Here is a 13,453-nt window from a genome sequence, read left to right on the forward strand (position 1 = left end):
TATTGCACTGTATTCACTTTATATGTTTATATGTTGGACTAGAGAGAAACGTCTTTTCAACTCCCCTGTATGTTCAGTACATTGTGGAATTGACAATAAAGCAAACTTTGACTTTTGACTTTGACTTTATTTGGAAGCCGAGAGACAGAGCTTCAAAACTGCTTATTTCACTCAAAACAAAACAAAAAAACAATACAAAATCAAGAGCACGAATTAGTTTTTCTTTTCTCAACAACACCTCCTGGGCACAGTATTGGATAACAAAAAAATAAATAAAAATAACTCAAAGCAACAAGTCCCTGCAGCAACTACCACAATAAATTATTTGGTCAGGGTGACAAATTATATTCAGCCACAGATCACCAATTATCATACTGAAGAAATCTTCATGGTTTCAGGCCTTTCATAATACTCTGGAACAAAAGTTATATATTAATAATAGTAATATAATTATGGTACTAAAATAAACAAATACATTAATTAAAGAACAAGTGATTATAATTTAAATTAATAAAAAAGGCCATTGCTAAACATTTAGAATGCATATCCCAAAAAATGCAGACATGCCTTAATTTTTATGAAAATTTGATTTGATTTTTGCCTCTTGTTTTCTGTTAAAACGGTGAGACGACATTTGATTTAGTTTTTTATCGGTGATGCCTACATGGTTAAATCAATCCAGTGATTTATGGAATGATTTAAAACAATTAAGATTTCTAATTTGTTCCTTGAGGACAGGCTGAGGATTTACATTTGTTTCAGCTGGAAATCCCCTTCTCTTCAATGGGGTTATTTATTTATTTATTACACAGCAAATTAACTTGATCATGAGTTAAACATTTCAAAAACGTCTCTGTTGTGTTATATATCAATGGTCCTTCTGTCTGCTATGAGCAAATGTATCAGAAGTGTTCACGTTGCATGTAAACATATTTAAGTTCAACGACGTGAAGTTGTCGTGGCTTATCATTTGCATATATTGCAGAGACACGTTCTGAGGTGGAATGAATTGACATTTTTACATATCTTTTAATTTAATTTTTTACAATTATTAATTGGATAACCATATCTCCTTATTTGGCACCTCTGAAACATGGCGGTAACTACAGCAATATCTTAGAGAAACTGTAGCATCTTGTTAGCATGTCCATGCATGAAGAAAGCCTTTGGTGTCAATATTATTGAATGAATAGTCTCCAAATAAGTAACACAACCTGCTAACACCAGCCGATAACAACAAGATGAAAAATCATGGAAAATAGATTTGAGGAGTAGATAATAATAATAATAATAATGCTGTTTCATTCATTTATTAATTTACCACAAACTCTTTTTGTTGTGGCCTCTTTATTTGAGACAAATAGGTAGCATGTAAACAATTCCAAGGATTTCATATAACACATACACCTTATATAAAATAGCTGTACAACAAAGTCCTGTTTCACTCAATTTCAAGTTATCATGAGTATAGCATTCTGTAGTTTTTAACCGCATTTACAATATGTGTTGAATCAGGTTTAGAGCATACCGAAGCACTGAGTTCCGCAGCAACATTGAGATTTATAATTCCGATACCAGATGACCATAATGTACATTCCCAACTCCCACACCAAGAAGGAAAACCTACAAACTAATCTATGGTCTGAAAAGCAAAAGTACCATACTAATACTACACAAAAAGTAAATGGAGTTATAGTGCAAAATCAAAAGAAAATTACACTAAATTCAGTGAGCAAATATTCTGGCAAGCAAGTAGTATTACTGTCAACGCTAACATGCATTTGACACATGGTTGCATCACCAGTGAAGTTGAATTATTTTTGTCTTGTCTAAGACAGCTTGATCATGGGATATGCAATTCATTTTCCATAATTTGGAAACATGTGGCAAACCACTTATAACACAACAATTTTATAGGAAGCAACAATACCGTTCATGGCTCAAATACAGACGACTTAATCTCAGGTTTTCTAAAGGTCACTTAGAGTCTAAAATGTAGGCCATAGTTCCAACAAATCCTTAGGATCAATAGAAAATAGGATATCAACAGGATAATTAAACATAAAAAAGAAGATAAAAAATAGTAAGATTCTTAATTTCAAGATCAATAGGTTGCAACTCAAAGCACATTTCAGGATAGTTTAATCTTTGTCTCTATTGGCCTTATGCATCAAGTCTAGGCGGTCTCATGGCCGTTTGATATATTTGTTGTATTTTAGCATTTGTGGCATTTAGACAAAGAAGTATGAATTGTGTTTAAAAAAACAACTATTTTACAAAAACGTCTGTATAGGCCACCAGGCTTAAAGTCCCACTCGTTTGACCCTCATAGCTGAAGTCACTCCCCAAATCTTTCAGAAGCCACCCTCATTAGCACATTTTAGAGGACCACACAAAATTCCAGAAATATTACTTTGATATGCTTTATTTTAAAACCCCGCTTATGCCCCGGGCTTTTAGCACCAAGCCAGGCAGTGCATGTGATTTTGACCATCATTTTCCCTCTGTCATCCAGACATTTATTTTTGGCAGAGTAATCCACGCACAACCCCACGAATTAGGCTGCAACAAGAGTTTTAATATGCTGTCATGTCATTTAACGGCTACAACACTTTTCTCTTATATGTCATCTAATATCTGCCCATTTTTCTTGCCCATGTTTGAAAATGTATGCCGGCCCATTCATTGCAAAATGAAATATATATACAGTTGTGTGAAAAAGTGTTTGCCCCCTTCCTGATTTCTTATTTGTTTTGCATGTTTGTCACACAAATATTTCAGATCATCAAACTAATTTAAATATTAGACAAAGATAACACAAGTAAACACAAAATACAGTTTTTAAATGAAGGTTTTTATTATTAAGGGAAAAAAAAAATCCAAACCTACATGGCCCTGTGTGAAAAAGTGATTGCCCCCTAAACCTAATAACTGGTTGGGCCACCCTTAGCAGCAACAACTACAATCAAGCGTTTGCGATAACTGGCAATGAGTCATTTAAAGCGCTGTAGAGGAATTTTGGCCCACTCATCTTTGCAGAATTGTTGTAATTCAGCCACATTGGAGGGTTTTCAAGCATGAACCGCCTTTTTAAGGTCATGCCACAGCATCTCAATCGGATTCAGGTCGGGACTTTGACTAGGCCACTCCAAAGTCTTCATTTTGTTTTTCTTAAGCCATTCAGAGGTGGACTTGCTGGTGTGTTTTGGATCATTGTCCTGCTGCAGAACCCAAGTGCGCTTCAGCTTGAGGTCACGAACAGATGGCCGGACATTCTCCTTCAGGATTTGTTGGTAGACAGCAGAATTCATGGTTCCATTTACCACAGCAAGTCTTCCAGGTCCTGAAGCAGCAAAACAGTCCCAGACCATCACACTACCACCACCATATTTTACTGTTGGTATGATGTTCCTTTTCTGAAATGCCGAGTTACTTTTACGCCAGATGGGACATATACCTTCCAAAAAGTTCAACTTTTGTCTCGTCAGTCCACAGAGTATTTTCCCAAAAGTCTTGGGGATCATCAAGATGTTTTCTGGCAAAACTGAGACGAGCCTTTATGTTCTTTTTGCTCAGCAGTGGTTTTCGTCTTGGAACTCTGCCATGCAGGCCATTTTTGCCCAGTCTCTTTCTTATGGTGGAGTCATGAACACTGACCTTAATTGAGGCAAGTTCTTTGGATGTTGTTCTGGGGTCTTTTGTGACCTCTTGGATGAGTCGTCACTGCGCTCTTGGGGTAATTTTGGTCGGCCGGCCACTCCTGGGAAGGTTCACCACTGTTCCATGTTTTCGCCATTTGTGGATAATGGCTCTCACTGTGGTTCGCTGGAGTCCCAAAGCTTTAGAAATGGCTTTGTAACCTTTTCCAGACTGATAGATCTCAATTACTTTGTTTCTCATTTGTTCCTGAATTTCTTTGGATCGCAGCATGATGTCTAGCTTTTGAGGATCTTTTGGTCTACCTCACTTTGTCAGGCAGGTCCTATTTAAGTGATTTCTTGATTGAGAACAGGTGTGGCAGTAATCAGGCCTGGGTGTGGCTAGAGAAATTGAACTCAGCTTTCCAAAGATGTGATAAACCACAGTTAATGTATGTTTTAACAGGGGGGGGGGGCAAATCACTTTTTCACACAGGGCCATGTAGGTTTGGATTTTTTTTTTCCCTTAATAATAAAAACCTTCATTTAAAAACTACATTTTGTGTTTGTGTTATCTTTGTCTAATATTTTAATTTGTTTGATGATCTGAAACATTTAAGTGTGACAAACATGCAAAAAAATAAGAAATCAGGAAGTGTTTCACAATGCAGGGACCTGTGCACCCAACACAACAGTAAATAATCCCCATAAAAGACGGAAGCCATGTGTGGAAATAACCCTAATCCTAAAATCCACGATGAGTTGCACAACAGTTTATCAGATATATAGTCGCGCATGAGCATCATCTGCCAGTTCAAGCACGCATCAGTCATTGCACGCATTGTTGATAACACCATGCTCTCGTTCTCCTCCTAAATGAGCACGGTGTCACACACCGAAGCACCATGAACACAGGACCAGCTCCTGCAGGGTTTTACGCAGCTCCTGGCTCCGGTATGCGTAAATGAGCGGGTCAATTAGCGAGTTGCAGATGATGAGGATGAGGAAGAGGTTGAAGTTTCGGAAGAAACAGTTGCAGAAGGGGCTTGTGGGACAGGTGAGGATGAGGATGAGGTGGAGGAAGAAGGGGCCCCAGCATACAATGAAGACCCCGAGCAGGATGGTGAGGGTCATGGCTCCCTTCATGCTCGTGGACTGGCGCCTGTTTTTGTTGAAAGCCACGATGCGCCTTGAGTGCACGTGCGCCAGGACGAACATGTGCAGGTACAGCACGGCGTTAAACACCAGGGTGGCGCAGAAGAAGGTCACGAGACACACAATGACAGCGTTGTCGGTGTGGTACACGATGAAGAGGATGCTGGAGGTGATACTGGCCAGCCACACCACCACGATAATAATGACTGCGCGCTGTGTGGTCATGATACTGTGGTAACGCAGCGCGTAAAATATGGTGATGTAGCGATCCGCAGCGATGGTGCACAGGAAGGAGAGCGAGGACACCACGGAGCTGCAGATCATCACGTCGATGACGTTGTCCAGGTGGCGCAGCATGCCGGGGTGCACGTCCATCAGGCCGTGGTCGTTGAGAAGCATGAAAATGGTCTCCACCACGTTGCTGACACTCACCAGCATGTCGGACACCGCCAGGCAGCAGATGAAGTAGTACATGGGCGAGTGGAGGTTGCGGTTCTTGATGATGGCAAGAACCACCAGGATGTTCTCCACCAGGCTGATGAGCCCCAGCGCCAGGAAGAGCTCCTGCGGGATGCGGATCTGCAAGCAGCCCAACGAGTTTCGCTCTCCAGCGGTGGAGTTCGTTTCGTTCTCCTCCATTAAGTATAGCGGGGTGAGCATCACGTTGTGGTAGGGGTTCAGCTGGGACCTGTTGGTCATTTCCATGTCTGAGCTCTATATGATGACCGACTGTATTACAGGCTGTCCTGGTGAGTTTGACTGCAGCACAGTATCAAACTGTAAGCCAATCTTACCACTTTTCTTTGTTTTAGTGGATGTTTCACAAAGTTGTTGCAGCCACACGTTGCACCACAGCCAGTTGGAAAAATCAAGTGAGTTGTTTAGTTATTGGATCCATCAACGTGTTGACTGTCAAATATCCACAAAGCGTTATTACTGTCTATTTCAGCCAGTAAATAATACAAATTAAATAAATACTTCTTAGCTGGGGGAACATTCAAATTCATTCCTGAGAGTTTGAGCGCTTGTTTTAGAGAAAAGTGCGTCTGTCCTCGCCACACGTTTTCTTATTTTCTATTTATGCAACTTGTCCAGCAATGAGTCCATACAATGCCCCTCCGCATCAAAATATTGCACTCACAATTCATGTTGTTTTCACTCTCATAGAGCGCTCGATCCGACCATCCACAAAAGTCCTTGTATCGACTCAGACTGTTGTACCTCGGGAATTAGAGACTGTGACTTTCTTGAACATTTCTCACAGTGATGTTGGATTCTGAAGAAGGCGACTCCTCCTCTCAAGCAAACGTCAGCTGGGCAGTGGTCATGTCTCAGTAATGTCTGACACCCGCGCAGTTTTGGGGAAAAGAATGCAGGGTGGGGATGATGTTCAGCTTAGTATTTCATCTTTTATCTCTTTGACATGTTTGTTTGAACAACGTTTCCTATTCAATTTACGAACGCGTTTTGATTTTAACAATAACAATAACGGTGATAGATTGTCCCTCAACAATACGCATCATGCGCAATGTGACCACTTCACCTGTCAACCCCCCCCCCCCTTGATCATTGCTTTCTAATTTAAAAGGTACTTGAAAAACATCACTCCATGCATTATATAATTCCATATTTGAGTTCATTCCTTTGGTTTCTTGACCTTGGACACTTTAATTCTTTACAACTGTTTGGCTTAAACAGCTGGTGACAAGCTAGAGTCTGAACGCTGAGCATTTCTTCCTTGAAGTCACACAAAGTGTTAAAGGCTCAACAAACATGCGTTTGGTCATTTGCAGCATCATGGACATCCAAGTTTAAAACTGAATGTGGTTTAAAAGTCATCTACAGAAGTGTCTAAGTAGAGACACTTTTTTTAACATCCAGTGTTATGTGAAGGATTTATTGATTATTATTATCAATTTCAGAATGTGAAACATAAATAGATATACATGGCTAATACTTCATGGCTAATACACCCCCCCCAAGTATGCTGTGTCATCAGAATAGAACTATAGACTTTAATAACTGAAGTGCATTATGGGATAGTGTAACATTGCGGTTCTGCTTGTCAAAGGAGGTTCCCAAGTAAAGTCATGTTAATGTGGTGACATGGCACGAGAGAGAGTGAAAAACATTACGTTTTTTTCCATAACACACCTTTAGGCCTGAAAAGATCAATGACAGACAATTAATTCAAAACTTTTTATTATTTTGATAATCGATTGATTTTGCTAGAAAAAACTTAATCATTCTCTAGTTTAAGGAGTTGCTGCTTCATATCATTGTAATCCTGAGTGTATTTGGGTTTTGCTCCGTTTTTTTGATAAAATAAAACATATGAAGAACAGAAGAAGTCCCCTTGGGGTCTAGAAACTTGCGACGGGCTATTTTCACTAAATTGCAGACTAAATGATTATTAAATTAATCAAGAAAATGATCTGCACATGAATCAATAATTAATATAATCATTAGCTGCAGCCCTACATGCATTTGCTCTGGTTTGACTCTCAATCTTTTTTCCACAAGGCGTTTCTACAGAAGTTAGGTTGAAAGAAGTCCTTGTTCTTTTTTTTTTTTTTGTTAAGCGGTTGATTCGGATATTTTACAGACTTAGATTTGCTACAGGTGTTATTTTAAGTTTGAGGTCTAGTACCTGTTGACGTTAACATTAAGTGTACAGTAATGACTGATTACTGTACACGTTGCAGTGGAAGCAACAAGGAGTCTCTGATCCTCACACGCACAGCTTCCTCTGAGGCACAGATATGAAAGCCTTTCTATACTGCCGACAATCACATGTCCTCAGAGACTCAACCATAGCTCCAGGTGAACTATAGGAATGACATCATTTAACAATTAAGAACAGTCACACTGTTATCATGTGGCTCGCCGAGTAAGCGTTAATGTATGAACAGCTACAGTGTAGAGGGCGATTTATTTAACGACTCCAGAGTTTATGTCCTGTGTGTGACCAAGAACTCTTTAGTTTTACTTTAATTGAATGCCTTCTCTATGAAATAAATATTGGGTGTAGTAATTGTGAATAACAAGTAAAGAGATTCATAAAGAATAAGAGCTTTAAGTATGCTGCCTGAGGTATGACAGGAAGAGAAAAGGAGTACGTCCTCATGAGACAGATTCTTCCTTTTGCCAGATGAAAGCCATGCGAGGGCGCTGCAGGCTGAGCAATTATGATGAACAAATAGCAACACGAGATCGAAAATCTGGGAAGATGGTGACACACAAGTGAAGTTGGAATGAAATACTTGATATTTTGTTGACGTGCTGCCAGAAGTAAAGTTATAGCCTCAGGTTTTACCTGCAGTGAATCAGCCACTAAGAACCAGGTGATGAGTATCTGACTGAGCACGCAAAGGAAATAACAAAAAAATCAATTTAGGCGACATTTAGAAAATACGTGTCATCCTCGAGCACTGAACATAACTTTGAGGACAGCAGATTATTGGGAAACTGTTTTATTGGTTTGGGTAAGCCACAAATAATCAAAAGGTAGCAAGTCGACTCACACTGAAATGTGGAGTTGATTTCCAAATCGAGCGGGAGGGAGGTCACATACGAGAGAAACAGCAGACATCCTGCGGTAATGATAAGATCAAAAACAAAGGCAAGTAGAACTACAAGAAAATGTGATTAGATTCTCAGACTGCGGTTTTCTAATGAAACGACCATGTGACAAAATAACCATTTAACAACAGATTCCTTCATTACATAAGACAGAAGAACAGAATCTCAGCATTGTGATACGTTCGATTCAGAAACTAGCAGGAGACAAGACCTACATTCATTCATGTTTATGAAAAATTACATTTGAATAAATTGTAAAGGCTAAAGTGAGATCCATCAACTTTTGCTTAAATCTCATCAAGATTTGTTTGTCATTTTTATCCAGAAATAACTTTTTGCTTTTCTAAAATAATGTGATAATTTGAGCCATTGCTTTTAGCACTTTTTATTTTTTATTACTAATTATTATGCTTTTTTGGAGTCCCTTGTCATATTTTGAAACTTTTCAGCAAACTATTCGGTAGGAAAGCACTGTGGTCTGAGAGGGTATTTATACAGAGTTTTACATATATTTCAATGTATGTGTAAATAGAAACTTTGTCTGATTCTGTGGCAATAAAACCTTTCACTGAAAATAAGGTGTGTCTCAATGTGGTTCTTATTTTATAAACCAGTCCCCTAAACGTGAACAACTCCCTGAAAGTCAGAAACCAGAGGAAGAGTCCTGCTCACTGACGATGACTGCAGATGTTGGAACTGCTAAATGTTTATTACAAATAAAACTGTCAACTTGAGAGTCATTACGAGTTCATCTGTTTTCTGACTCTGGAGAAAAGTTTCCCATGTTCACAATTGTCTGGATTGTCTCAGAGTCATCTCTTCCTTTCACTTAAGTATTCTGATAACTGACAATTAAAAAAAAAAAAAAAAAAAAAAAGACTTCAGTTGTTCTTCTAAATTATTATAAACCCACCAACACCATTAAATATGTTCATATTTCTTATTGTAGCTATTGTTGTCCACCTCTGTCTCCCTCCTCTCTCAGTCCCACTCATCCTCATCTCTGTACGGGTTGTCCTCTCTTGGTGGCTCTTGAAACCTGATGTTGGCCAGCATGTCCCTCATTGCCACCATTAGACGATTCACTTCCTGGTTCAGCTCCTGTCCAGCTCGAGCAACTTCCATGTCATCCTCCTGCCTCAGTCCACCCTTATCAAGGAAAGAGACTTCAGTTAAAATACAAATAGAGAGATACTTAGTACTTTCTATGCGAGTGGTTTTCCTTCTCAAAGTGACATTTTGTTTTCTATTTACCACCCTTGACTGGGTAACATTCCTACCTCTGTGGAATTAATAAATTACATTGTTTCTTATATTTCGTAATTTTGTAAGTATATTTGAACTTAATCCTGTTACCCCTGGTTCAATAGTCTCAACTTGCTGGAAGCACTTAATGGTGTTGAAAGACACCTAAAGCTATAAAACCATAATGATTCTCCCTACTGGTTTTTAATTTTATAACGTTTGTTATTAACACTAAAATATCCCATTTAATGGGTACATAAGTAAATGAAAACAATCAACGCTAACAAATCAACATTTATGTGCTGAATAAAACACCAGGATAATCCAGGTGGTGTTTTATAACCCAACATTATGCTGTTTGCAGATATTTAACTCTACGTCAGCATTAAACAAAGAAGAACTGTGCAGCATATCTTCCCTCGTCTTAACTTTGTTTCTTTTATCTAAATCATATCTTTTCCTCTCCATAAGTAGATAACATGATCAGGGTGGATGGAACTTTGCGTAACATTTACGATCCCCTGGTTAGACAATGTTCCATGTTTTAAGCACCTCAATCATCGTAACATTGTCAATGCCGCCTTGTTTGAACCCTGTTTGGACAGAGAGCAGACTTCTTCTGTGCTCGGTCTGGCACCACCAAACTCCTTCAACAGCACCAAGTAGCGTTGCAGTCGGAACATTATTCACTAGTAAATATTATGGACCCTTACAGATTGTTTGGTTATCTCAAGAATCTTACAAATTATTCTGATGGCAAGTTAAAATGAGAAAAAAAAAAAAAAAAAAAAAAAAATGGGTTCAGTCTATTTGTTGCTTTCAGCCCATTCATTGAATACATTGCGGTCAGAAATGTTTAAATTCTACTCAGTGTCTTTCACGACACCGATTAAAAATGTACCCTGTGGAGTTTTCTTGTATACAAACAAGTTCTGTTTACATGCAGTGTTGCTCGACTAAACAAATCATCGGCATCCTGGTGGTACAACATGTTGAATGCTTTCACTTCCCTGTAAAACATTTGCCAAGCAGATTTTTAAGTAAATAAAATGCATGAATTGTGCATTATTTAGATCCATGTTTACTAGCTTGGCAACTATTGGCATTAAGTCACCATTTCAATGTGTGTGCACGAGAACAAACAAAGAGGAGACCCACTGATAAAAACATTGCGATACTATTGGTCAACAACGCCACAGAGTACCTTTAAATTCATGATCCGACATGGATTTCTCCCCAGGACTGTACAATTAAGGGTGAAATAAAGACTATATTAACTCACATTACAACATTAAAATACACGTTATCATTCAGTGCTGAATAACAAGCCATCCTCCTCTGTTTTTCCTTTGAACCATTGCTATCACACAGCTCAGCTTTCCTGGTTTCGTGTGGAGAGTGGTGCATGCTGTCTTCATTTATACAGGCGGTCCCTGAACTTTGAGAGATCATTAAGATAAAACCACTAGCTCCTGAAAGCTTTTTTTTTTTTACAGAAATTCACCCATTGATGCTATAAAAGACCACAGATTCTCATCTCTCTACGGCTCGTCATGTCTTAAACAGTGACGATCCAATAAAGATTGGCGGCACCTTGCAAATATGACTGACGCTTTCAACACCGCAGTGGTCAACAACCAATCTGCAGTGGTTTTGTACGTTCTTATCTCACCGTCCTGCTCTACATCAAAATGTGTTTGTCGCCATATGCAACAAGGACTAAGCAAATAACGTGGAGTACATGAGCAGAAAGAGCAAACACTCTTTTGTTGCTGGGACAATATGGACTCAGGATGACTGTGGAATTGCGGCAATTGACCGAATTATTGCTGACGTTTAAAACAAATAAAAAATCTCACTGAACTGTGGTCAAAGTTACCGTGAGGAACTTTTAACTGGTTACGAATTAGTCTCAATATATCACCTTCATACGTACACGAGACCATGAGTGATATTTCTATATAGTCATTCTTAATGCTGGTCAGCATAAAAGATCATCAAAGGTATCCTCAAAGTAACAATTCATGGGCAAAAAGATCCTCAGAAAAACACTTATTTCATTCAAATGTGCAATCTCAAACGCAAAGTAAAGTCAAACTTTTACCTCATGCAAGTCCACAAGGGTAGCCATTGGAGGTTACATATGAAACATAGAAAAAAATAATTCCACCTGCAATATAGGCTGCAGGGCTACCGTCACAGTATAGCAAAATGCAGCCATCACAACGCAGGCCAGCGATTGTGGGAATGGTTGAAATGGTTTGATGTTTAAGTTTAAGCAGAGAAATGGACACGAGACACATTCAAAAGACCGTGTTCTTATAAATACAGGTAAGATTGAGAAAATGTCTCACAATAATTGTAGCTTTATAACTTGGTCCTTTACATTAATAATGAGGATATGTGAAGATATATAAAGATATTTAAGCATCAAACTTCACTATTAATTAAGAAAGAGACAGCAAAGACAAGACCAGGAACTAATTTGCACTTCATGAATATTGTTATTGTCTTCAGTGACACTGTAAAAGAATTAAGTGAAACAAGGTCATATGCCTTCTTTGATATTTTGCGGTTGCCCTCCCTTCAGGGTAACCATGTGTCTTTGGGGGAAATATTCCTTCAGTTAAGCGTGTGTGGTGAGACATTTCCCAAAATCCTTTACCATCCTTTACAATCCTTTATCTTATACTTCCACCAGCCCTGGAGCATCCTGCTACTAAATAGCATTGAGTGTTATTTGAGTAATAGTTGAAGAGAAACCCCAAACCTTCAACACAATATACATTGTGCTCCTTCATTGATTTTTTTGAGAGTAAATCCAAAGAAAACAGTTCATTTTTGGGACATCTGGCTGGAAATTAGACCATCAACGGGATCAGTTATGATTTCCGTTGACACTCTTCAATGCATGTCAGTTCACAGTGGACTATTCAGCGACTGTGAGTTTACACAACTTATTACAAATGAGTTTTACTTGAATATAAGGCTTACAGCTGTTAATCCAATGATGTGCCCACATCCACATCATTGGGTCCTTTGTAGAGTCCTACAACGTTTTTATTATACATCAATGCAGCGGCACCAAGATTCATCCTCAGATGACATCACTACAGTTTGCTCTCCAGGTTGAAGACTTTGAATTCACAAATTATGACTGAGATCCACAGCATTCCATTGATACCATACATTAATTCAGTTTTAAGGTTTATTTGCCCTTTTTTAAATTCATGGACGACAAGCATATTGTGCGTCTTTCAATAAAACTAAAGCACAATTAAATTTGCCAGAACTATTTTGCCCGATCCATGGAACTCACCTGAAGGTTGAAGTTTGGCAGTAAAGACCGGAAAAACAGCGACAATGTACTCTCATTGGTTGCACCAACATGCTGCCTATACACACAAACACACGTACAAAAATGTCATTATGGTGTAAAAGCAAATTGCGGATATAAAGCCTGCTGGTTTGTGAAGCACAATATTTGCGTCTTCTTTGACTGTGCGATGGGATTTCATGTGCACAGGTGTACGTGTCCTCCATTACCTCTCTGGTCGGGTGTACGACATCACCGAGTCCAGTGGAGGCAGAGGGTCGAAGCCCATCACAGGCTGACTGGTCACCTCCTGAGACACAAACACAGACAAAAGATTAGAGTCATTTCCTCAGGGAAGCACGAGTTCAGAGATACATGAATACTGAAGAGGTTATCAGAATCATATTGATACTACTGTACTACCTTAAAGCCAAGTGTGGAACCAAGTTATGGAGCAAAGTTTAACCATCTTTGCAATCACACGTAAAACCATCATTGGATTTGTTTTTATATATAT

The 13,453-nt window shown here is 38.8% G+C and overlaps 2 protein-coding genes across 2 annotated transcripts in view; both read right to left on the bottom strand.

The window, feature by feature from the left end:
• Positions 1–4,526: 4,526 nt before the first annotated feature.
• mc1r (melanocortin 1 receptor) lies at positions 4,527–6,348 on the bottom strand. The gene has a single exon (XM_031846410.1). The coding sequence runs from the start codon at positions 5,496–5,498 to the stop codon at positions 4,527–4,529; it is 972 nt and encodes a 323-aa protein (XP_031702270.1). The 5' UTR covers positions 5,499–6,348.
• A 1,902-nt stretch (positions 6,349–8,250) lies between these two features.
• tcf25 (TCF25 ribosome quality control complex subunit) overlaps positions 8,251–13,453 on the bottom strand; it is a 15,224-nt gene continuing 10,021 nt past the window's right edge. The window contains exons 16-18 of the mRNA XM_031846408.1: positions 13,167–13,246; positions 12,940–13,015; positions 8,251–9,524 (exon numbers count right to left, since the gene is read on the bottom strand). Of these exons, the coding sequence (XP_031702268.1) occupies positions 9,357–9,524; positions 12,940–13,015; positions 13,167–13,246 (324 nt within the window). The 3' untranslated portion in view covers positions 8,251–9,356. The remainder of the gene's footprint in view (positions 9,525–12,939; positions 13,016–13,166; positions 13,247–13,453) is intronic.

This window comes from Anarrhichthys ocellatus, unplaced genomic scaffold (genome assembly GCF_004355925.1).
Source record: "Anarrhichthys ocellatus isolate YVR2014 unplaced genomic scaffold, GSC_Weel_1.0 scaffold6, whole genome shotgun sequence".
NCBI lineage: Eukaryota > Metazoa > Chordata > Actinopteri > Perciformes > Anarhichadidae > Anarrhichthys > Anarrhichthys ocellatus.

Bases quoted from the DNA above. Each gene is read 5' to 3' on its own strand.
- mc1r (XM_031846410.1), bottom strand. From the start codon at position 5,498: ATGGAAATGACCAACAGGTCCCAGCTGAACCCCTACCACAACGTGATG.